Source organism: Trematomus bernacchii, unplaced genomic scaffold (assembly GCF_902827165.1).
Source record: "Trematomus bernacchii unplaced genomic scaffold, fTreBer1.1, whole genome shotgun sequence".
NCBI lineage: Eukaryota > Metazoa > Chordata > Actinopteri > Perciformes > Nototheniidae > Trematomus > Trematomus bernacchii.
In genome coordinates, this window is record NW_022987821.1 from 2,220,579 (window position 1) to 2,247,476 (window position 26,898).

Below are 26,898 nucleotides of genomic sequence, written 5' to 3' on the forward strand. Positions count from 1 at the left end.
CATGTGACAATGCTTTGAGCATGATAATCGTGACCCTCTGCCAACTATCTAAATACATAGCAGTGTGTGAAGATTTCCTAATTTATAAGACCTGATCAAATATGTATTTATATGCAGAGCCGTTCTTTATGAAACGCCAAAGTGGTCAGTATTAAAGAGTAGAAAATACTTTGTTAGATAGATGATCCCCGACCTGACAGATACTGCACTCCAGCACGCACTGTAAACCCCATGACCATTTCATGTAGGTCATTACACACTAAACAGAGGCAGGAATGTTTGGCCTGTGTGACTTCCAAGTGGACACATTGTGTAAATCCTTTTTTAGATGACTGTGAAACCCTTTCGCCTCTTTAACATACTCACGCTCCTCTGCCAGGTGCCGCGTCTCCTTATAGGTCATCAAATACTGTCCTACATACTGTCCAACTACATCATCTCCTAGCACCTATAGGTGTTGTTACTTAAGAAGCCAAGAATAGACGGAGAAGAGAGAAGAGCTTAGGGCAGGATTGATTCCAGCTTATTTTCTGCAAGTTTCCAAAATCCATTTGACAAAAAACATTGCTTTTTGTCACTAGAAGGCTAGCAACTTTTGGGTCGGCCGACAAAATTACATCATCACTGCAACACTATATGATTATCTATGAGTAGTCAGTAACCTTTTTTTTTTATTGCTAACCCCCCCCCCCAGGTAAGAACGACATTTTTGGCGAGATGATCCATCTGTTCTCCAAGTCGGGGAAATCCTGTGCAGACGTGCGGGCGCTGAGCTACTGCGACCTCCACACCATCCAGAGGGAGGAGATCCTGGAGGTGCTCGACATGTATCCAGAGTTCGCAGACCAATTCCTCAAAAACCTGGAGCTGACCTTTGACCTCCGTGATGAAAAGGTTATAGCATGGCGGTCAATTCTTGTCTCTGATTATAACACTCAAGGAGGCAGTGAAGTGGATTGGAGGCTTTTATGTAAAATCAATCTTTGCAATTGACTGTACAATCCTAGTAGAGAAGATTTACTTGAATTGAACAATAATTTCCATGTACCATATCCCTGTCATGTCCATTTCAATTGGATGAAAGGCTTTGTTAATAATTCTCTTTAGGGCTCATGGTCGTGGGAAGGAAAGTACAAGAGCCAATTTAGACATGTTCTTCTCTGCTAGAAAAGAGAGATAGAGAGTATCAGGGTGGGGTGGACATGATGTAGAGTAGACTGTAATTATGATGAAATGGGTGAAGTGGAAGGATGTGTTAGGCCTGAGGCATGAACATGAACACACATTTGTCAGATGTTTTAATTATCTTAAAACGGAGCGAGGAGTTCACTTTGTGTAAAGTAGACAGGCAGGCATAAGAGAAGGTTCTGGTAGGATTCATTAAAAACAGGATGGTGCTCCAACAAACGTGGAAGCAGTTTGTGTTCCTTACTAACAAATATGAAATGAAGAAAGTTTGGCACATTTAAGTCTGTTAGGTTGTTATTGTAGAAGTAGGAGTAGAGGTGACTTTGGCTAGTTATTTATTTCCCTATGCAGACACAGAACATATATTTATGTCCCTACACATGTGCATAAGTATGTGTCGTTATATTTAACGTGCTCCTGATCAGACATTGTCCCTTTACAGGCGACAGGCCTCCAAGCAGCTGACTCTAATATGGAGGACAACGAGTGTCGGAGACGAGTGTCCTACAAGAGGAAAAGCTCCACAGGTGAGCCTGAGAATCAACATCACTCCTGGGTAACACTTTGTAATAACTCTCATTAATACATGGTCAAATAATAACTAATTGACTTTAGTAAATAGCAGTTTTACTTTTTTAAATCAATTAAATAATACTTAAAGGTAAACAACAATGCTAAATCGTATTATATGTTCACTGTTTATGGTTGCACACAATATTATAAAATACATTTTATCATACATATTTTTTTTAAATACTTGCTCTTAGGCATAAACGCAGGTCAAATGATATAAAGTAAAATGTATTAATCCATGTTGTGTTTTACAATAAAATAACAGTAAAAGCAAGTTTACCTCTGTTAAGACTCCTATGCTGTGATTGTATCTGGGATGTCTTCCAACACATTTTAGGAATTAAACATGAAATCAGGTTTTATTGTAAGTTGGATAGGATGCGTTGGAACAATCATCGACATGACACTCAAGATGTTGATTTATGGTCCTGCTACAGGAGCCTGGTGTGGTTTGCACCTGAGTTAATGAAAGTAAACCCCGTGGACAGCTGTGCATAATGGCCCTGTGCTCTGTGGAGGCATTTCTCCAATCAGAAGCTGCAGATTCATCAACACATGAGTCCAGCTGCCTTCAGATGGCTGCAGGGATTTAATAACCTGAAGGAGTGTGAAGCAGCTGTGGACACATACTGTAAGAATCACTCATTTTAAAGTATAGATTCTAAAGAGGGAATTATGGCATTACAGCAGCAACAGTGCAGATTAAAGTGAAAAAAGTACACCAAGGTAAAAACTTAAGTAGCATTATTTATTTATTTTAAGTGAACGTACATCAATGTATTACCTTCAGTTAATGGTACACCATCAGTTTGGAGGAGGACAGGAAGTCAAATGATGTGTTTTGACAAAGGAGTCTGGTGGCTTTGGTCAGAGTTTTAGTTCCCTGTCATAAAGGGCTGTCTGACTGCAGGGTGAAGTGGTCAAATATTCTTTATACAGCATACTTTAAACCAAATATTTGTTTTCCTTTCCTTAGGATGTTTAAAATATGTTTTATGCTGCCCCCATTCACAGCAGTACACAGTGTTGCTTCCTGCTGGTACTCAATTCATACAATCCAACCTCAAAACATCTAACTATCTAATAACATTTGATAAACTTGAATATATTTATACATAGAATGTATTTATATATTTTCTAATGTGAAGTTTTGATTCTGAAGTCATGAATATTGAAAAGTATATGTGTTGTTGAAAGTTTGAACAATTAAATTCAGAGGCTAAAATACATAATTATTTGGTGCTGGAAATGAGATCACTTTACTTCCATACATGTTGTTTATAAGGCTCCTTATTTCAAAATGAACCCTGCTTTTTGAGCCCCTGTGTATTCTTCAGACGAGTTCTACTATAGATAACACAGCAGCGTCCCTGCACTTTTAAAGAACACAGTATCTGTAAAGCAGTTTGTGTACAGTGTGTTCGAGGTTAATTTGACTTGTAACTGCCTGGAGAATTGGGACGTGGAGACAGAGCCTCCACTCAGCAGTTTGGCTTCGATTCAGGAAAATCCAATTGGTCACCATGGTTACAGTCCGTCTGAATACAGTAGCACCATCTCCCAGATGGAGAATGTACCTAACAGTCCATTTCACAGTCCAGCAGCCTGCAGATCCATCCATCAGCTGTGAAGATGTCAGAGCATTATTCATTTACTGAGCATCATACTTGTAAACACACATTTAGAGCGGCAGGATTTATTCTAAGTAGTTTAATAGATCTGCGTTTAACATTGTTTGTCCTCAGTTCAACCCTGAAGCAGAACAATAGCTACCTGTTGTCGGAAGGTAATGAGACTAAAGTGCCCTCCCAGAGGAAGTCCCAGCAGAGTCACTGTTCCCCCAGCAGATTTCCTGATTATCAATTCTCCCCGTAGGCTCCCACAACAAGGAGCAAGGGAGGAAGATCTACGCCCCCCCAGCAGCCGGGGAGAGGAGAGAGTCCGCCGAGGAGAGGGAGGACGAGGAGGACGAGGAAGGCAGGGAGGAAGAGGAGGAGCAGAGGCCCTTGTGTTCTGGTGTACTGGGCTACCCGGTGGTTAGGGACCACAGCGCGGCCCTCGGGCTGAGTGCAGAAGCACAGGCTGCAGACAACACGCAGACCCAGGCGTATAAAGGTGATGATAAAAACATCCGCCGTATTTTCTTACTTTTATTTTTTACCCACAGGTTTATTTTGGGAGAAGGAAGCAGCTTAAAAAGTATTTGTACTTCCCTGTCATTCTAATACAATGTTTATCCCTCAACAAAAGTTCTATTTTCACCCAAACACACAAAAAGAAAGGATTTCCAGCAATTAATACAAAGGAGACCATTTTGAATCCATCTATTGTATTTTATTATACAGGGCAGGAAAAAATAAGGGCTCCAGGTGAACAGAGGGTGTTTCTCAATGTCGAGGAAGGCTCCTCCAGAGCCACTATTTCAAGGATACTACGTCATCGAATCCCACCGAAGGACTGTTCCATTGTCCAGGATCCTTGGAATTCTACCGAGGACTGAATCCTTCGTTGCGGGAAATTTCGAGGATGCACCAGTGTATCCTCCGCGGTCTTAAAATCCCCACAATGCTTTGCGCACGGACCAATTTCCAAAATCTTTGGTGGAAAATTTAAGGCGGGGCCTCTCATATGACGCACACCTGCACACTTGCTAGCCTGTCCCATTCCTCTCTGAAAGACCTGACTCGGAGGGACATGTCCTACCAAGGAAGCGTCCTCGACATTGAGAAACACCCAGAATCAGGAGGGGAAACCCAGTTACAGGAAGTAAAGACAGACATAACACAGGGGGTGAAGACAGAAGGTGTGAATTAGAGCAAATGCAGCTGAGCCAGAACAAATGGCTCAGAGACATAGAACATTGCCTAGAAAGCTATAGGTCGATAGTTCAATCCTTATGAGGCGCATCCTTTTTTTAAATATAAATATATATATAAATATAAATTCAAAACCACTATGAAAGAGAGTTGTGAGACATGGCAGGAGATTTGAGGTTGTGAGTTCAAGCCTTGTGAGGTGCAGTCATTTTTTAAGTCCAACAACCCAAAATGAAAAGACGGATACACGAAGAGAACAGATCCTCTCGCATTTGTGTTGGTGGCACAGTTGTTTGTTCTGTGCACTTAGGTAGCCCTCCAAAGTCAGGGTGTTAAAGGGTGTAAGTGCAGTGCAGTGGTGAGTCCACGGGGAAAGGTTGCATATTAAGCGAATCACTGTCTTGTTTAAACAGACGATGATTTTCTTGCTTGCTTGTCCTTTAAAGTTGTACTGCAGAATGGTAATTGGCTCAGAATTAAATTTAGAAAAAAATCCCGTTAGCCCCAGCAGAGGAATGTCACACCTATTAAAAATCCAAACAGGGATTATGAGTCATTATGGTGAAACCTAAAACCCACTCAGTAATAAAACATAAGAGGATTATATCCAGGGTCACGCCTTTTCATCGTAGGTCATGACCAAAGAAAGGATTTACAGGAGGTTAAATCATGATGTTGGCACAACTGTGTGGTCAGATTGTAATCTTTTTAAGGAAATCTGAGAGATAACTGGTTATTATTTATTCAGATGAAAATGAAACACAGCAGTAGGGATGAAAGCCTCCTGTCGATTTCAGCGTTTACTGCAGGCTTCTCTGAGCGGCCCTCACAAAGAGCTGCATCTGGGAGGGAGATCCCCGACAAGCTTTGCGAGAAATCCCCACTCTCACCCACTGTCTGCTGCTTCTTGTCGAGCTAACGCACACGTCTGCGTTTCCACAGTCTGACTTATTTACAGTATGGCAAACAAGTCCATTTATCACTGTATATTTAAGAATATACTACATTATTTCAGACATACTATACTCTGACATTTTTTGCACCTGTTCTTTGTTTCACAAGCTGTACAAAACGACAGCTTAACACCTCGTTGATTTCTTGAAGTCCAACATCCAACCTTGACGAATTAGTTTAAAATGAGACTGAAAAAATATCTTAAGTCACATAGCTCAAAGTGATATGATAAAGGACTGAAGACAAGAGGACCCAAGTTCAATCCTTATTACTCCTCCCAAACGATAGAAGGCTTCACAGCTCGAATAGCTCTGAGTGATAGACAACTGTTCACCAACTCCAAAGTCTTAGGTTCGATCCTCGTGAGGTGCAGTGATTTTTGAAAGCCAACACCCAAAGTGAAGAATTAGATTATAAAATGAAATGGAGAAGAGCCAGAACAAATGGCTCAGAGAGATACAACATTGCCCCGAAAGCTGTTGGTTGTTAGTTCGATCCTTGTGAGGGGCATTTCTTAAAGTCCATCAATCCAAATACACATTTTAAAGTGCTTTACTCCAAATGAAGAAGATAAATGCGCCCGGAGAACAGATCTTCATGTACGTGAGTTGGTGGCTGATTGGGTTAGGGTTAGGGTTAGGGTTAGGGTTAGGGTTAGGGTGCATGGATTTTCTGGAGTCCAAGACCCAAAGTGTAGAATTATATTACTAAACGCAACACATTTGGGCCAGTGCAAATGGCTGACTGGGATAAAACACTGCCTTGAAGACTGGAGGTTCTTGGTTCAATCTTCTTTATTTGCACTGGTTTTCAGGTAAAACATCCAAAATGGTGTGAAAAAAGCAGAGAAGAGTTTTTCATTTTAAAATGTTGGTGGCACAATTGTATGACATACATCCTCATGAGGTACATTCATTTTCTAAGTCTAACCATCCAAAGTAGAGAATGAATTTACCAAATGAGATGTAACAGTCACTGGTCAAGTGGCTCAGAGGGATAGAGCACAGACTGTGAGACTGAAGGTTGTGGGTTTGAAGATTTTCAGGTGCAGTAATCTTTAGGGTCCAAAATCCCAAATGAACAGGCCATAAGCTCTACGAAACATTAATGCCTCAGGTCAGATGGCGCAGAGGGATAGGAGACAGGTTAGAAAGTATGAGGTTGTGTGTTTGAGTCCTCGTGAGCTACGGTGATTTTTAAAGTGCTTTACTCAAAATGAAGAAGATAGTTTTCAAGATTGTCATAGTAAGTGAGGCAGGTAGTGCACATATATTCACATTTTAAACTCCACTACGATTCCCCCTAACCCCAAACCCTTACCCCAACCCATTCGCCTAACCTTACCCCGGCCAATCAAAGTCTGCTCATATCCACTTTTCACAACAAAAAAAATAAATCAATTTTTGTTGTGCAGAAAGCATACTTTGAAAAATCTCACAAATGTCAAAATCACAAAACAACCTCCGAATGACACGTTGTTTGGCACCGTTGGATGCGGAATTGCGAAACATTGGGGGGTGTCTTGACATAGGGGGGGGGCGTAAAACCAGTCCCGAAGCCATCGGAGCTTCCTGTCAGGAGTTATTCAAGGAAAACCGATTTGCCTCAAACTCGGTGGGCACCTTCAGGGGGGCCTGAAGGCAAATCGGTTTTCCTTGAATAACTCTTGACAGGAAGCTCCGATGGCTTCGGGACTGGTTTTACGCCCCCCCCCTATGTGAATACACCCCCCCAATGTTTCGCAATTCCGCATCCAACGGTGCCAAACAACGTGTCATTCGGAGGTTGTTTTGTGATTTTGACATTTGTGAGATTTTTCAAAGTATGCTTTCTGCACAACAAAAATTGGGCAGAAGCCATACTTTGTCCGAATGACACGTTTTTGGCACTGGCAGATGCGGAATTGCAAAACACGGGGGGGAATCTCTTCTTTTGGGGGGGGGGGGGCGTAAAACCAGTCCCGAAGCAATCGGAGCTTCCTGTCAGGAGTTATTCAAGGAAAACCGATTTGCCTTCAGGCCCCCCTGAAGGTGCCCACCGAGTTTGAGGCAAATCGGTTTTCCTTGAATAACTCTTGACAGGAAGCTCCGATGGCTTCGGGACTGGTTTTACGCCCCCCCCCCCCAAAAGAAGAGACTCCCCCCCGTGTTTTGCAATTCCGCATCTGCCAGTGCCAAAAACGTGTCATTCGGACAAAGTATGGCTTCTGCCCAATTTTTGTTGTGCAGAAAGCATACTTTGAAAAATCTCACAAATGTCAAAATCACAAAACAACCTCCGAATGACACGTTGTTTGGCACCGTTGGATGCGGAATTGCGAAACATTGGGGGGTGTATTCACATAGGGGGGGGGCGTAAAACCAGTCCCGAAGCCATCGGAGCTTCCTGTCAAGAGTTATTCAAGGAAAACCGATTTGCCTTCAGGCCCCCCTGAAGGTGCCCACCGAGTTTGAGGCAAATCGGTTTTCCTTGAATAACTCTTGACAGGAAGCTCCGATGGCTTCGGGACTGGTTTTACGCCCCCCCCCCTATGTGAATACACCCCCCCAATGTTTCGCAATTCCGCATCCAACGGTGCCAAACAACGTGTCATTCGGAGGTTGTTTTGTGATTTTGACATTTGTGAGATTTTTCAAAGTATGCTTTCTGCACAACAAAAATTGATTTATTTTTTTTGTTGTGAAAAGTGGATATGAGCAGACTTTGATTGGCCGGGGTAAGGTTAGGCGAATGGGTTGGGCTAAGGGGTTGGGGTTAGGGGGAATCGTAGTGGAGTTTAAAATGTGAATATATGTGCACTACCTGCCTCACTTACTATGAACTACCTGCCTCATCTACTATGCCTAACTCAGCTACTCCGAGTCTCGAACCCCGTACATGCTAAGCAGCAGACCTGAACTCGACACGGGCGCCTTAATGCCAAGAACAGACCCAATCCGGCCACCAACACATGTACATGAAGACCTGTGCTCCGGGCGCATTTATCTTCTTCATTTTGAGTAAAGCACTTTAAAAATCACCGTAGCTCACAAGGACTCGAACACACAACCTCATACTTTCTAACCTGTCTCCTATCCTTCTGCGCCACCTGTCCTGAGGCATTAATGTTTCGTAGAGCTTATGGCCTGTTCATTTGGGATTTTGGACCTTAAAGATTACTGCACCTGAAAATCTTCAAACCCACAACCTTCAGTCTCACAGTCTGTGCTCTATCCCTCTGAGCCACTTGACCAGTGACTGTTACATCTCATTTGGTAAATTCATTCTCTACTTTGGATGGTTAGACTTAGAAAATGCATGGACCTCATGAGGATCAAACCCAAGACTCCTGCTCACCTGAGCAGCTTTGTATCCCACTGAGCTATTTCATTTGTGAAAGTCTTAGGTTGTTTGGTAGATTATGTCACAATGAAAATGTAAAAAAGGAAATAGAACAAGCTATTGTGCAGTGCATCCAATAAAACTATCCTTGTAAGTATGTCATACAATTGTGCAACCAACATTTTAAAATGAAAAACTCTTCTCTAGGCTTTTTTCACACCATTTTGGATGTTTTACCTGAAAACCAGTGCAAATAAAGAAGATTGAACCCACAACCTCCAGTCTTCAAGGCAGTGTTTTATCCCAGTGAGCCATTTGACCTGGGACAACATTTTTTGTTCGGTAATCTAATTCTGCACTATGGGTGTTAAACTTCCAAAAATCTATGCACCTCATGGGGATCAAACCCAAAACCTCAGCTCAACCTGGCAAGGCTGTGGTTTATTCCTGTGAGCATAAATAATCCTTACAACTGTGGATAAACCATGGATGTATAAAGATAAGGGCTAAACAGTAAAGCTCCTGCATTCGAATCAGCGCGGTTAGCCAGGCGTTAGAATAGCCCTCTGCCAGAAATGATCACACACTCCTGTAACCAATCCTGCTTCAGACTGAGGTTAGGACCGCCCACCTCATTAGCATACGGACACATAAATAAATAAATGTATGTATGTCGAGTGAATGTAGAAATATATGAAAGATATACAATAACGTGTGTTCTGTTTTATTTATTTATACATTGGTGTATTTATTTCCATATTTATTTATTCTTTTATTTATTTATTTGTGTATTTATTTCAACATTTATTTATTTCTGTATTTATTCCTGTATTTATTTACACATTTATTTAATTATTTATTTATACTTAAGTCATGTTCCGTCCTCCATACACACACACACACACATTAAAAACTGGCAGGACACTGGATTATAGAATTTATTGTCTCTTGTATATTATTGCATTTAAACAACTTAAAAAAATGACATCAACACATCTGGATTCCTTGGCCAAAAGAGGTGTAGTATGTGGAAAATATATATGTATATCTTTTTGCAATAAAATCCTCACTTGTGCAAACACACAGAGCAACTTCCAATCAGTGTGATTCTACACTGAGATGGGGAAAGTGATTTCATATCCATATTTCATAAATCAGCTATTGCAGCTGTAAGAGGATTTCTGCCAGAGCAAAGCTCAGAGGGATATTGATTTGTATAAACAGCATGGAGGGAACAACACACAGGAAATGCCAATTGTGTCTGAAAAGGAGGCCAAAACCCCACTGAGGCTGTGACTGTCAGCCAGGGTCAGATGTGTGTTCTCCTCTGTAGGATGTGAGGATCCAGGAGGCGCTTAGTGAAGCTAATGATGATAGGGCACCACACAGGAAGATGCTTCCCCTGAGGCAATGCTCTAATAACACATTCCCCCCGTGTGTGTGTGTGTGTGTGTCTGTGTGTGTGTGTTTGCAAACATGTCTCTCCCCCAGAGCTCCACACAGAGGAGTGGGTGCGTCAGCGTCCCGTCGAGGAGTCCGCCCCGTGTCGGGAGGTAGCAGCGGGGGAGGAGGACAGCGACACAGACCTCACCTACGGAGAGGTGGAGCAACGGCTGGACCTGCTGCAGCAGCACCTCAACAGGTGGGGGGCGGGGGGGGGGCCGCATGTTGTTGGTGGAAAACACAATACCTCCACTTCACAAGAAAACACCCAAGGACACACAGCATCAGGCCTTTTTTATATAACGCCTCTATGGATATTTTCTTTAATCATATCATATCAGGATACACACATAACTATCAACAAACACTTTAATTATGACATCTCTATCGCACCAACAAATACACAGAGTGTGTGAGTGGGGGCACACTGTCTATGCAGACACATTGCATAGACAGTGGACGTCCTCATGTGAGGAGGGGTGGAGGAGTTGCACAGTTTGGGGAGATGATGTTCACTGATGGAGGGAACATGGCTCAGAGAGTTCCCCCACCAGTCACACTCGGTGCACTGCATCACAGTACAGCTCTAAAGAGCAAACAGGCTTCCCCCACTCTCCCTCTCCATCCTGTGTTTGCTGCTGTAAAAAGGAATGTGTGGAGGAAAGGTGATTCACCCCCTCAGAGACGCCATGATGTAACTCTGGGTGATGAAACGGTGCAGGTGCTCCATTTCCTGGTACCTGCAAAACAGAACACAAACTTCACTTTACTGTCGTATCCTCGTCTGTTTTGTTGCTGCAGTAACTTATATTTAAGTTATTTTTCCTTTGATAAAATACTTGCAGTTATTCAACTTGTAATAATGTATGTTACTCAAGTAAAGGGTGTGAATACTTCAGACTCATGCTAGTATAATCCTCCATACTAACCCCCATGTGAGGCTGAGTCTCCCTCTAGTGTTTAGTATCAGTATTGACCACCACCACCACCTCCATCCCATAGTAGCAAAGACATACAGTATGTACATTTGACATTGTCACATTTTTCCAATATGATGAAAAACCTGATGATGTATATTAAATATTCTTTAGTCCTCACCATGCATGTTGATTCTGAGTGATGTCACACTGCTCCTTTACATAACTGCATGGTGCATTAAACACTTCCTGTATTTATGTGAGTGATACATCCTCCATATGTGATGAACCACATACCTTTGTGTGATTTGATTCCATGTGTTCCTGTCAGACTGGAGTCCCAGATGACCTCAGACATCCAGGCCATCCTGCACCTCCTCCAGAGGCAGACCACGTCCGGGCCCCCCGCCTACAGCACCGTCACCTCCAGCCCGGAGTACCAGAGGCCGGCCATCAGGGTGCAGCCGGTGTCGGCCCTGCAGGCGGAGTTCAGCCTGGACCCTGCTCCGCCCCGGCCTCAGGTAATAAACCACAGATTCAAGACATTAAGGAAAAAAACGCATATATTGCAAATATTGAAAGCCTGTAAGGGCATTGGTTTGAACAGTGTGCTCACTCTGATCCGTCTTCACGCTGTGTTTCTCCTCCAGAGCCCGGAGAAGACCCCGAACAGATCCACAGACGGCTCCCCGGTGCTCCTGCGACCCGACGCTCTTCCAGACGGGGGCGTGGCCTCCCTGCTGGAGACAGACTGGGTCTCGGAGCAGAGACACACACAGGACAGCTCTGTGGAGCCCCCCCCCCACCAGAGGCTGCCGTCAGGCCGACAAGCCTCCCTGCCTGAAGTGGGCTCAGCACCGTCAGCACTGCAGCGGCCTGTGTCTGACCCGGGGCTCCCAGGAAACTAGCCCCCCCCCCCCCCCCCCCCCCCCCCCTGCACCTCTCCTCTCAAGCTTGTCTCAGGGTCTAAGAAAGAGACTGTATATGCAAAGGCAACTGTAGACTTTCTTCCATTACTTTTACGGACTCTCTCCCCCGCCCCTCTCTGATTTAAATGTATAAAGACAATTTATACAGAGGTATTTATACACTATATTATTACCACGTGTAAAGTCATCATCCACCGTGTACATACTTTATAGAACACTGCCAGCAACACGAGGCACCTGATGTGCTTTTTCTAAAACAGATATGCATGTTTTACGTCCTGACGGTTGCTTTTCTTCCTGTGGCATGTTCCTCACTCTGACTCCCTCCAGGACCTCTGTAGCTGTCACCTCTTTTCTAACGCTCCTCCCCCCCCCCCAGGGAATCAGCTACATGAAAATCTTCCCGAGGCATTTCCACAGGCTCTGATCTTTCTATCAGCAGCTCCAAAACGTCCACGCAGAGATCTGCCGCTATATTTAGCATGCCTGATTCCACCACAACGCTGAGAATACACAGCGCAGTGTGTGAGGCTGCGCAGACATCCCACAACCACACACACATGTCAGTCTTTGAGATCAATAACGATCTCATATCTCTAGAGACGAATCCGCTCTGGAGATCATTTCACACGTGAACAAAGTAAAGAGCCTCTTTCAGCTGCAGTTATGTTCCTTCACATGTTTCAGACAACATATTGAATGCTTGAATTATTAGATTTAAAAACACATATTTACCATATAACCACCTGAATCCTATCAATATAACAGAAGCATGGCTGTGGGGGGTTTGCAGTTCACTCTGGACTTGTAAGGGTCAGCGGTCTGCGGGTGTTTCTTTACATTACTATTAGGGCCATTGTAGCTGGAAATGAATGAATTTGAAAGATATGAATCTGGAGAACAGGGGGTAAACCTTCACTTTGCAAAGCTGTGGTGTGCAATGTGAAGTTGTTTTCAGTGAAGTAGGGACTTAAATCTGTTAGAAAATATTTAAACTTTCTTGCAAATTATTAAGAGAAAATATTTGATATTTGTAAGTGTTCTCTTGTTAATGAACCACTTAAAACTCAGAGAATATCCATGTGTTTTCTCTATAATGTTCTTTATTTTTGACCCAAAGACACCCTAATACACTGTCATTTCTCCTTCATATGCTAACCGACAGGAAGTGACATCTTGAATCTCCTTCACACCCTGAGTGAACTCTGACGATCCCACGTGATAGTTTTCAGTTGCATGCTTTAGGTCTTCCATTGTCTTCTTAAAAAGTACAATTTCCTAGATAAAAACCAGGAGAAAAGGACAAAAAAAAGAGAAAATAGTTGTCCATGTTTTCGGGCCGCCTTCACTAGCCTTAGCTTTAAACGCCTGCTCTAGCCTTGACACACGACGGCGACCCGGTGCAACAGCGCCACATTTAAAGGAACCACGTTAGGGTGCATGAGGAAAATGAATTAGTCATTTCCTAACCACACACTCTCACACAAGCTCATGTATTGCATGGAGACTGCACTCAATTATAACAAGGTCTCAAACTGTTTATGACATTTGGAAGGAGATTTAGAAATAACGCTTCGACCTATTTTTCTAAAACAAAGTTTCATTTGCCATTATTTTTCTATGACCTTATTGTTTCCCCCGAGATGTTGAGGGGAAGGCTTTGGAGTGCAGAAGGGAAGAAGATGAATGCAATGTACAGCCTCTCAATGTAGCAAGCAACACTTCAGTGACGGGCTTTAGGCTGCATGAAACATTCATATTGCACATCATATCATTTCTACTTCTTCAACCCAACTCTTTACTTTGTTAAAACCCGGGGAAACCTTATTTAGGAAAAGAGAAACCACACGGATGCTCCAGCAGGGTGTCCTCCATCTTTCTTTCTCGAGCACAGATGTAGAACAAAGGTTGCTGACGCCGATAGACTCCACGCGTCCTGAACACTTTTCCATGGGATTTGCTAACTTTTGCACAGATTAGAAAACTTGCTGTACTGGATAACAATGTCCCTTTTGAAATACTTAGTGCTGTTCACAATTGTTTTTATGCATTTTTTTAAATGTTTGCCACTGTATTTTATACAATGCAACACTTAACAGCTCATTTGAATGTTTCTGTTCTTAACTATATTTAAATAAATGAAATATCATGTAAATAGACTGGGAAAAAAATGCGCAATTGTATAAATGAATAAACAGAATGCATACTGATTAGAAAGTGTTTATTGTGGGTAACAAAATATGATCTGAACTATGGCATTAGGAGTGTGCAGGGCATCTTTAAAAAGTACAACCAGCTGTGTTTGTAGGGAAACATTCAAAACAAAGTGTGAAGCTGCACTAATCTCAGGCTTTATCTCACTAGCATTATAACAGTTATCACAGTCACTTTGGCTCGTTATCAACTTTCACATCAAGCTAATCTAAACTTATATAAAAAAACAGAAATAAAAAATATGGCAAGAAAGGAGAAAGCTCTAATAAAACCATAACCATATCAAGTTCAGTGTAAAGGCATATGAACATGTTTTGTGTAAATGCTGCTAATATTTCATCATTAATCATGATGCTGCCTGACAAGGCTCTCTAGAAGCGAGTTTCATATATTAGCGTACATTCAGATTATAATGGCACATTAGGTGTCTCACAGGTCGACACATCCAGCATCACTCTGGCATCCAATCGAAGATTTTTTTAAATGAGTTATAAATTATTCTAATTCCCTCTAATGTGAATACATACTGGCTTTATATAGATTTATATATGCGCCTGATTCAGCACGTCCCTGTGTGACTTACAAGACTAAACAGCAAGCGTTACAAGCATGAGTACTTTCCTGTTGCAGCTCAGTCAAAAATACTGGCCTCCCTTTGCATTCCCATGAGGCAGTGATCCAGACTCCTCCTCTGATTGGTCGGTGCCGCCTTAGATGCCCATCGTGCACAGGATGAACTGGTGACAGAAAGAAAGAGAGATGGAATTAACCTCAGCACCTCAACAGGATATGGTGTTTGAAGCTGCTCTGAGCCGTTTCATATGCAGGTAAGCGGCAGCTACATGGAACTAAAGAATAAAGGTCAGGTGGAGCCAAATTCAATTCTTCAATCAGTAGGCAGCAGGCTATGAGTTGAAACATCTGGACTTAAGCTATGTGATGCAGTGATATCTCCACAGGACACAGGACTCACGTCATCGTACTGGAAGGAGACGGCTTCATGCTGCATGGTGTCTTTCCTTTTGAAGTTCTCTGCACCAGGAACAGGAAACATCAGCGTCAATAAACACATTTCACGCTCAGTCCACATTAAACATCTGGACAGCAGTGTGTTCAGTGGAACGTGTCACATCATCTCTAGATGTGTGTACCTGTGAGAGCATGCAGTTTGATGCAGCAGGCCACGTAGTCGTCGAAGTAGATCCTCCCTCCTTTGTTGTAGCGCTTGATGATCACATTCTGAGCCTGAGGGCTGAGAATGAACCCTGAGGAACACAGAAGAAGATTAATATCAGGCCTAAAAACGCAGAATCCAAGTGCATTTTGTCTGGGCTTTTAAGTCATTTTTTTCTTCATTAAGTGTCATACACCTCTCCCAATAAACCTCCCTCATGCTTCAGCCTCACCCATAGCGTTGATGACCAGCGCCATCTTCTGCGGCTCCACAGTGCCGCTCCTGTCCCGGTCGAACATCACAAATGTCTGCTTCCAGAGGTTCAGAGCCGCGAACAGGTCCTTGAACTCGTTCAAGCCCATCTTCCTCGTGGAGTCCCGCTGCACACACTCGGGTTAAGATTCATAACTGCTGACCCACAGGTATAGAAACAGCTGGTTAACCCGGTTCAAGGACAAACACCACGCCTACTGTACATATACTTCCATGGTGAGTGTGAGTGGACAATAGGAGCACCTGAGGGACTCATTGGTATTAAAGTTAGGATACATCCATCATTGCAGTCTCCAGGTTGAATGCTGTAAAGAGAAAATAAAGGGGAAAATTAGTAAATCTAGGTTTAAAGTCCATGTTTTCACACTTAACTTTAGTGCTAATTAATCCATCTGCTGACGGCGAAATCTGTTTTCCCTGATTAATGAATCAGTCATATGCTGTTAAAAAGGCTGTGCTTGTATTCAACTCTGTGTACTTTCTCAATCTCACAGTAATATCCATTACAGTCTTTAACTGTTAGTCTTTATTCATGAAAGGCAGTATAATAATATTGCTAATAATATTTTCTTGGTGAGCTCTTATGCCACCAAAAAACACAAATATTGAACTCAGATACTCTTCACTTTACGTCATGTATGTAATCTGCAACTTATACTCACATATTTCGTGAACTACCACTTCCTTCTCCTTTATACTAATGAATATTCATTTTTCACATGCACTGAAAGAGACTGTCAGCTGTCAACCAATCACAGAGGAGATAATAGTGGTTTGACACTTCCCCTCCAGAGAAATACATCACTTGATATAAAGACCTATTAGGCATTTTGTTAGTGTTTTAAAGCCCTCTAAGTTTGCGAGTACGGCCTCTGCTCATTTGTTAAATGCATGATGTAAAACAACTAAGAACTCATATTGTCTGAGGCAGTCTCTCTTGTGGAAGGAGTCGTGGACTTACGAGAGTAGGATCCGGTGAATCCACCCTGGGTGAGACACCTCTGCAGCTCGTCTGCATCCACCTCTCCGTCCTGAACACAGCAGGGGTTGGGGGGGGGGACAAATTATAGTTTTACTTTTATGTAGGCATTTTAAATATTGCAGTCTTCCAAAGGACCACTTTAGATAAGGTAGTGTAGTGAGTCATTCATTACTGAAAGAGAGTGAAATCAAGTTCAAACAGAGCCCTGCTTCCTCTTAACTTCATAGTAACTGAACCGATTCATGAAACCTGATATGTCTGCAGAGAATGTCCTCTTTGTGACCACACTTCAATATGAAAGTGAAAGCTAGCCTTTGGTAAAACTCTGCCTTTTATATAGGCTACGTGTACTGTGTGCTCTCCTGTGAGGTTCCGAGAAGTGAAGAGTGCGAGTTCCTCCACACTAACCTGGCCTGCAATGGCGGTGAAGAAACCCCACATCGGGTTATGAGCATCAGCTTGGGCTTGGACTCGGGCGTCGTGCAAGCTTCGAAGTGCTCTTTCATAGTTGGCATTCCATCCCTGATGGGGACACATCAGAGACCAGGGTGGGTGTCATTAAAGACTCTCAAAGTGTTTATTCAAATGTAGAAAACAGGATACAACTACCACATATTTTTTTCACTTTCAATGGTTACTTATTATTATATAACTCACATATAAAGACTTTTTTAAATAGCAATTCATTGATTTTGACAACAGTTTGGGAAATGTGATATCTTGTTGTGCTTGTAATATATAAAGCATGCCAGTGTTACATTCACTGACTGCAGGTATCAACGTGAAGTGATGCCTGCCTGACTGTCACTCTGGAGGCCTGCTATTGGCTGAGGAACAATAAGCTTCTAACCCCTATTCATCAAAACTGAGGAGTCACTGCATTCCACACTTAGACGTAGATAAAAGCGATTTTTAGTTTAATATACAAAGTTTAAAAGGAGGTGTCTTGAGTCCCATTTTTCTAGTTTAATTGAGAAAATTAAAAACACTAAACAGAAGGAGGGTTACTCAATTAGCCCACTGTTAAAGTGTCTTGAGGACATAAAGGCCTGGATGGCGTGCAACTTCCTAAAACTAAATGAAGGAAAAACGGAATTAATTGTTTTTGGTGAACCCCGAACTAAAACTTGAGAGTCAGATTAAATCTGTGGTAAAAACGAGCTTTTATCACCTTAGGCAGCTAGCAAAAATAAAACCCTTTCTCCCCAGACAGCAGTTTGAGACAGTAATCCACGCCTTCGTCACCACTCGTCTGGATTACTGTAACTCCTTTAACATGGGGGTCAGTGGGTCCTCCCTTGCTCATCTGCAGCTGGTGCAAAATGCAGCAGCAAGGCTTTTAACTGGAACACGAAAATATGAGCATATTTCCACCATTTTGGCTTTGCTCCATTGGCTGCCAATACATTTTAGGATTCATTTCAAAATCCTTTTATTTACTTTTAAATCCCTAAAGGGCATGGCCCCACCATATCTTTCTGAGCTTTCTGCTACACCCCAACCGCCCAACCGCCCAACCGCCCAACCGCCCTCTCAGGTCAGCTGATCAACTGCTCCTGAATGTGCCAAGAACCAGGTCTAAGCCTAGAGGGTTAGTGCTAGATCGTATACCTGGGTTTTAGGCGGAAGTGACGTAACCTGCCACCCAGGTCAAGAGACGAGCATGAATACATAATCTTTCCACAAAAATATCATAAATATTATATTTTGAGAATTCATAACTTTGGAGGACAGCAGGCTATTACCAATATTTAAAAAATGACATCTCACAAGAAGAAAAGCACAGATGGGATTTAACACTCAGAAAGCCACTGAGTGCGTTTGATTTCGGATTACAGTGACACACACAGTACGAGGTTTATTTAAAAAAAATAAAAGGGGGAGATATTTTAGGAGTGTGCTCCCTCTCACTCCTGTTCGCTGTCCTCCGGATTCCTGCAGGACTCCAGAGTCGCAAAGAGCCCATGCAAAATTAAATTAAATGTGTCTACTTTTACTACCAGATGTGCAGTCAGTTGCTGCAAAAGTTGCCGACTTCTCATCCAAGATTACGTCACTTCTGACGCCTAAAACCCAGGAGGTATACGATCTAGCACTAACCTAAGCCAGAGGGGACCGTTGCTTCTCTGTAGCGGCTCCCACAATGTGGAATGATCTGCCCCTGCATATCAGACAGGCCTCCACACTGTCTGCTTTTAACCCTCCTGTTATCCTCAGATGTACCTTACACCCTTTATCCACTGGGGTCAATTTGACCCCAGTGGTTTAAAACTCAAGACAATGATCATATTCCAAATGTTAACCAAAATGTATGTCTCTGGTGCTTTAGGTGTCTTAGTTGACTACCTAAATAACCATTTAAATAAAACATTACCCCAACCTCCCCCCCCCCCACAGACCCCTTTGCATCCAGAATTCCTATTACTGTATGTGACTATCGAAAAATATATAAATCACCATAAAACTGATTGAAATAAAATGTTAAAGTAAGACCTTTTTGATGTTGTTAAAGGACCAATAACTAAAGCAGAGGGTATTTTTTTTTTTTACAATGATACATTTGCATGTAATAGTCACCTCAATATAATCCTACACAATCCATACAAATATGTGTAAAATGTTGACATTTTTATATGTTTGATACTACTAAAACAGCCTGGGGTCACATTGACACCAAGGAACACTGATGCGTACAAAGTGCGTACAGGACATTTAAAAAAGATCTTCATGTTCATTTGATGTTTACCCATTAGTCCTCACTAAATTAGGAAAAGTCATGAAATACTAAGCAAAAAACATTATGTGAACCATCTTTTTAGATACGTTAAACATTGAATGCGGTCAAATTGACCCCAAGGATAACAGGAGGGTTAATAGTATAACAATACGATAACATATCATTAACTCACCACAACGTATCCAGGATTAGCCATTTGGTGAAATAGGAAAAACTGTAGCAAGTTTGATATCTTAATAGTGGAGTGACGCCGACGGTATGCAAGGGTTTCTGTGAATACACGGTAGTAGCTTCCAATACGTCTGAGCAGTTGCTACATCACATCCGAGCTGCAGAGAGCTGGCGGAAGTTAGTTGACTGACGGGGGGAGATAACCAATAAGCGAGGAGCAGTGGAAGAAGACCCGCCCATCAATTGTTTAATGGGCTGCGTTTAGGTAATCCTCGTACATTTCATTTACTCTAAAACGACAGACAAAATGGTTTGAAAATTAAAGATTAAAAGGAAGAACACGAGTAAAAAACAAGTAATACATTTGAAAAAGATACATTCATCAAGCTGTTAAACACTTTTCCCCTTAATGTAATTTTTGGTAAATTGAGTTACGCTTCTGGTTGATTTTAAAGTTAAGAGTCTCCACTTTTCCAATATTTCCCAACTTCTCACTAAATTGTTCTTCACTAAATATGTAACTGTCATGCATGGCTTCATGTCACCACTAGATGCTTTTGAGATGTTTTGTCCACAAACATGTACTTTATTTCTAAAGTTAATGCAATGACAGTTAATTAGTTTAGCAACTTTTAAATAGAGGCAACTCATTGTGATTTGCAATTGGAAAATGAATACAGTATACATAAAAAAAACTAAATGAAAAGGAACAAAAAATTGCATAAAATGTAAAATCATAATAATCAGCTGAACTTTATGGGTATAACCTACTCCCTTTATATGTATCTGGTCTCTGCTTTATAAACCTTGAAGGAAAGAGCTAAACTAAATAGGAAATGCACACAGAACATGTATGATGTGAAAGAAAGTCAACTGTGAAATAAACAAACCAGAAGTTACAAGGTGATTAGATGAGCCATATCTTTCACCGTTCAGTAAAACTCAGAAGAAATGTGCTGTGAATAGATAAAAGAAAAAGTGTGTTGGGTTATATGGTACGGTGGCTGAGTACAATAATTCATAGTTCATAGAGTACTGTATTGTACTCAGGACGGGAGTTTGGTTTGACCGAGTATTAATCAAAAAGTACACAGTAAAAGTACCTCATTGTAATTGTCGTAGTAGTCTAACAAGTACTGAGTCCAACAGTACACATGTTATTAACAACTTATGGTTAAAAATCATTTTATCCCTCATCAAATATAGCAGAAGTGGCATGATTTTGTTCTCAGGAGGGGATTATTACCCAAAAAGTACACGGTAAAAGTACTTCATTTTATTGTTGGTACCAGTCAAACTAGGACTGAGTCAAACAGTGTCAGTTTTATTAAGAACTTATGGTACAAATTATTTGTATCGCAAATAAAGCAGAAAAAACATGCATTATTTTACTCTTGTACTACTAGCCTCAGTGCCGCTTCTCGGCAATTACCGTAAAGGCGCGATTAATCGCGCACTCAAAAATGAAGAGCTGCTGATTTGACCAAGCAAACGCGAGAGACGGCTGAGTTGACCGCAGTACCGGAATGGACGACACTATCTTAATATCTTCTGAAAACAAATGCCAGTCACACACACACACACACACACACACACACACACACACACACCACACACACACACACACACACACACACACACACACACACACACACACACACACACACACACACACACACACACACACACACACACACACACACACACGCCCTGGTGACCGGACATCTCCTTCATAAAACTAGTAATAAGGCAGTTCGATGTGTATAGCGGTGTGTGCGTGTGCGTGTGCGATGAGCAAAACCGTGTCACTTGGCCCAGGTGGTTTCCACAGAACGGACAAAACATGTTTACCGGCCATAAACACACTCGTACCTTCCATAGGTACCGGCGGTCTATCCGCCAAAACAAACTTAAGTTTGTGACAATCACTTGCACGTCACTTCTGGTATGATGGACATTCCCTTTCCGGTTTGATTCTCTAGTTTCTTAAAGTGTTTCGGCAAATGTTAAAGTGTTTCGAGACTTGTTCATTTGTCTCTAGCTTTGTAAAAGTGTTTCGCATCTTGTTAATTTGTTGTTGTTGTTTCTCAGCCACTCAGGGTGGTGTAGGGGAAGTTGCCACAGTTGTCACAGCTTCCTGTTGAGCTCTGTGTCATGGCTCTAACTTAACCAAACATCTGTGCTGACACTCATTCACTGTCAGATTAATGTCAGTTTGAATGGTTAGAGTGCCTGATAGTACTGCGAGTAACATAGTATAGTATGTCGAAAATATCATAAAAGTCATAGTATAGTACCGTAAATTCTTCAGAAACTCCAGAAGCCACCGTCTTCATTGATGTCAGATGATTGTCCTTGCAGTCCTGTGGAGAGAAAAGAAGAAAAAGACACCATGAAGTCAGTATGTCGAAAATATCCGAAAAAACAATAGTATAGTAAGTTGACATAGTATTGTTCTATTTATTAGATTTATATATATATATTTATATATTTATATTTGAGTCCGGTCCTTGAGTGCTCATGAATTCTGTTGCATATTTGTAAGATGACAATAAAGTATCTGTATTTATAACATTTTGAAAAGTACAAATATAGTTATCATAAATATAAAACTGATCTAAAATATTAGATCAGTGGTTCCCAAACGGTGTGCCGCGGCGCAATGGTGTGCCGTGAGGCAAGTCCGGGTGTGCCGTGGGATTTTGTGATAACCATACGTTATTATTGCAATATACAACTACACAAAAATAATTATTTTTTAATTTACTATATCAGTACTTTGTATGCACTCATTTCATAATACAGAGGCAAACTCTATACCTAAAAACAATTCTTTTAAAAAAAAATCCTCACAGAACCCCATATTTCGCTGTTAACGCAGTTGCAGGTGGGAATTATAAGACCGTGACACATCGAAGGCTGAAGGACAAGATTAAAACAGAGAAACACGCAAGAGGGAAAATGGAGCGCTTTCCAACCACCAGTGCAGAGACTGCCGACAACCCACCACCGAAAGAAAAGAGGAAAAAAACTGTCAGCAGACAGTATCATGAAAGTTACCTGTCTTATGGCACTGCAGGCGAGCGGCAGATTTTCCCTACAAATAGACGAATCTACTGACATAAGTGGGGCTGCCCAACTTCTGGCAAACGTCAGATATGTTGATGCTGACTCTATCAAAGAGACGTTTTTCTTTTGCAAAGAAATGGAAAGCCATACTACGGGAGAAGAAATATTCAGGGTAACTAATAACTATTTAAAAGAGAACAGTCTGACCTGGAATATGTGCGTCAGTCTTTGCACAGATGGTGCGGCAAGCATGACGAGTGAAAGGATTTATTGCTAAAACCCACATATCGTGACAAACCACTGCATTTTGCATAGAGAGGCATTAGTTGCCAAAACCATGCCCCCGGAGTTGACTGAGGTGCTGAATCAGGCTGTGCAGATGGTGAATTACATCAAATCAAGGCCCCTGAAATCTCGCCTCTTCTCCCAGCTGTGCGCCGAGATGGGAGCCGACCACCAAAGCCTGATCCTCCACAATTTTTAATTTTGTGACCTGTCTGGTTTAAATGAGTGTGTTGCTGCTTTGATGAAGCCTAATTTGATAAAGTTTCAAATTAATTTCTGAAATATTTCGTTAATAAATATTTCATGAGTAATATAGTTGTCTTTGTCACATTTTATTTGGCATTAGTAAATAATTATGCACATTTACAGATATTTTACATGATATGAGTGATAACACGTGTTATAAGGGCTATTTTGCACAATAGGTGTGCCTTGAGATTTTTACTTGTCCTTTGGTGTGCCTTGGGCACAAAAAGTTTGGGAACCACTGCATTAGATAATGCCATGGGCCATAAATAATACTGTTTTTGTTTTAATTACAGTAATTCATTATTTAAATTATTAAATATGCCATTATCAGTGTCAGGAAACAAATATGTGTAATTTACATCATAGGTACCTTTATTCATTTTGAGAATAAAAAAAAAGTATTATGTTTAAAAATGTGGGAAAGTCGATAAAAAACGTTTATTGTTTATGTCTACCAAACATGGCATGTTGTTGGTCAATCAATACATCCGCACGCCTTTAAATCATTGAGTAAACTCATATGCCATCACTGGAATATTCCCGCCTTCTCACAATGTCAACATGGACATATTTAAGCAACTATATATAAAAGTACTGTACAACTTTGAGGGACTTGTACTTTACTTGAGTATTTCAATGTTTTGCTACTTTGTACTTTCACTACACTATATTTATTTAATACCTTTAGTTACTTAGCAGATTTGGATTGTTGATGTAAAATATGATCAACCCTTAAATAAGTCTTTATTTACACCCGAGGCCTGTACTACGAAGCCGGTTCAACATAACCTGGATATGTTTGAGTTACCCAGTTTACCTAATCCAAAACAAACGCGCTCTCGCTAAACTGTCCTACGACGCTGGTTATCAACTCGGTAACTCAAGCCAGGGTTTCTCTGTCCGGTTGAGTGCGCGTTCACATGAAAGGGGCGGGGTTAGCAACATTTGACCAATCACAAACATGGAGAAGCGTACTGACAGCCCAGCGTCATACTTCCTGAATGAAAAGTCAACTATAATATTAGACAAATATGAAGACGTTAAACTTTAAACATCCATGACTTAAACACTTTATCCAGGTTAAAAGCGACATAGCTGCACCTGCAAGGTGAATACAGCTGGTAAAATAAAAAGTGTTTGAATGCGTACATTAACAGGTTTATGATATCACTGCCCCGTCTAAGACATGAGTGGATCTGACTTGAATTACATTTGACTCTAGTGTTTCGTCAACTTAAAGGGCCCATGTCATGCTTTTCCGGTTATTACCCGTCCCCTTGTGTGTTATGAAGGTTTTTATGCATGTAAACGGTCTGCAGAGTCAAAAACCCTCAAAGTACACCATGTAGCGAGTAAAACTCTAACACAGTCTCTATGTTCAGAGACCGTGGCGCTCATTAAAAGTGTGTGACTGACCAAACATTCCCTCTCAAGTCAGAACTGAGGTCACACAAAATAAGCAGTCTCAGAGCCCAATATGATCAGTCCACCAGGATCAAAATTAAAACTAAATATCGTTCCAGGGCAGGCTAACCGAGGCTAACCAATGAGCACCTGCATGTGTGTATGAGAATGGCCCTGACACCATTTCAGCCCAGATTTACCAACTCCTGGCAGGACAAGCTCAAGCTCAATTCTCGCACTGAATTAAAACAAAGTGAGTGAGGGACTGCAATATAAGAGGGAAAGAAAGAGAAACTTTAAAACTGTTCAATTGTTACGATGTGTAAAGACTGATATGTTAATCGACTGAAACTGTTAAGTCATGATGTGAAACGGTTAACAAAGAAAAAGGGAAACTCAAGCTGCTGCTACACTTTATTTTACTTATCTAAAATTAAGCACTTTTAAGATGCACATATTTTCAAAAGCTATTTTATTTATTTTCTCTATTTTATTTTTAAATGCAGCCCGAGAGGGACATTACACATATCCACAGTATTTTACTGTATATCTGTATAGTTCAATGTTCATTGACAATAAATATTGTGGTTTATGAATTGTACTTTCTTTATTTGATTGGCAGTCAGTTGTTGATTACATGCAGACGTTGATAAAGCAAGTTAGATATTTTGATGTTCCGGATCTTTGCATGGGGAGATTTTCTCTAACTGGACCTCGTTGAATTTTAGTTGAATACCCCTGCAATAGAATATATAAAGAATAAATGAAAAATCTCTACAAAAGACCAATACACTACAAAAACAGAAACTTATTGACATAGGTAATATACATCAAAAAGGCTTCAAATGTATTCAGTATTGTATGAACATGTTTTAATTGGGGGGTGGACGTCACATCCTCTAGCGGGGTCCGGGGGTATGCCCCCCCGGGAAGATTTTTTTGAACATTTAAAGTAAAATGCTTCAATCTGGTGCACTTTGAGCACACAATTACTAGAGACTAGATCTAGGGGGTACAACTCTAAACACCCATATGAAAAAGATCGGTTTACATTTTAATAACCAAATATGTATGTGAACATAACAAATAACCTACCATAGCCAATAACAAATAAATGTAACTTGTTTTATTTTTGTTGTTCATTCATATCTTATTTTACCAGTTAACATTTATTTATTTATGCATTTTCTTTTATCTCTCCAGTTTTAAACGATATTTTTGGTTTACTGTCCTATACTGTAGTATACACTGGAATGATTTCAAACTTGTTCATCCCAATAATTATAAAGGAGTGCCTTGGAAATATTTGTTTACATAAATTGCATTTATCTCTCTTGCTCGCTCCCACGCCCACTTTGGCTGTGAGCTGCGGGCGCCTGATAAGCCAACACCCCCCACTTTCATCACTTACAGCGCCCATCGTACAGGGCAAATGAAAACTGTAACCGGGGTGAAAAGGGTGTTACATTTACTTAATTATGAATGTTGTTACATCAAGGCTGAAAATTAGGATGAGCGCAAACAGTCAAAAATGTTTTTTTCCCTCCCAGAGCTGCCAGCGCAGCGCCCCCCCAGACTTGGCGCCCTAGGCGACCGCCTATGTCGCCTATGCCAAAAACCGGCCCTGACTTAACCTAACAACTTATTTAATTTGTTATCACTATTACTAATGTCATGTTTTTTTTTATTCTTGAAGAGAATGTCTTTTTTTCTGGCATTCTTCCAGGATTAACAAAAATAAGAATAACATTGAGAAAAAATCTTTTAAGTAAATGGCTGTTGTTAAACGCTTCCCACATTTACTTCAATCGTACAGTAGAAAAGATAAAAGTATCCAAGGAATACACAATAGAATATATAAAGAATAAATGAAAAATCTCTACAAAAGACCAATACACTACAAAAACAGAAACTTATTGACATAGGTTATAGACATCAAAAAGGCTTCAAATGTATTCAGTATTGTATGAACATATTTTAATTGGGGTGTGGACGTCACATCCTCTAGGGGGGGGTCCGGGGGTATGCCCCCCCAGGAAGAAATGTTTGAAAATGTAAAGTAAAATGCTTCAATCTGGTGCACTTTGAGCACACATTAGTAGAGACTAGATCTAGGGGGTACAACTCTAAACACCCATATGAAAAAGATCGGTTTACATTTTAATAATCAAATAAGTATGTGAACATAACAAATAAATG

The 26,898-nt window shown here is 41.1% G+C and overlaps 2 protein-coding genes across 6 annotated transcripts in view; one reads left to right on the plus strand and one right to left on the minus strand.

Moving 5' to 3' along the window:
* kcnh7 (potassium channel, voltage gated eag related subfamily H, member 7) overlaps positions 1–12,121 on the plus strand; it is a 50,297-nt gene extending 38,176 nt beyond the window's left edge. For 3 of the 5 annotated variants that reach the window (XM_034151173.1, XM_034151174.1, XM_034151175.1), the window contains 5 exons: positions 695–894; positions 1,631–1,715; positions 3,637–3,876; positions 10,344–10,494; positions 11,544–12,121. In XM_034151173.1, the coding sequence (XP_034007064.1) occupies positions 695–894; positions 1,631–1,715; positions 3,637–3,876; positions 10,344–10,494; positions 11,544–12,120 (1,253 nt within the window). In that variant the 3' untranslated portion in view covers position 12,121. The remainder of the gene's footprint in view (positions 1–694; positions 895–1,630; positions 1,716–3,636; positions 3,877–10,343; positions 10,495–11,543) is intronic. The other 2 variants (XM_034151176.1, XM_034151177.1) reach the window with 1 other exon arrangement.
* A 2,224-nt stretch (positions 12,122–14,345) lies between these two features.
* LOC117498964 (sorcin-like) lies at positions 14,346–19,860 on the minus strand. Its single transcript, XM_034151180.1, has 8 exons — positions 19,694–19,860; positions 17,193–17,306; positions 16,764–16,833; positions 16,079–16,107; positions 15,762–15,909; positions 15,507–15,620; positions 15,329–15,387; positions 14,346–15,092 (listed from the first exon to the last, which is right to left on the minus strand). Exons 1-8 carry the CDS (start codon positions 19,715–19,717, stop codon positions 15,066–15,068), a joined length of 585 nt encoding a protein of 194 aa, XP_034007071.1. The 5' UTR covers positions 19,718–19,860; the 3' UTR covers positions 14,346–15,065.
* Positions 19,861–26,898: the final 7,038 nt, after the last annotated feature.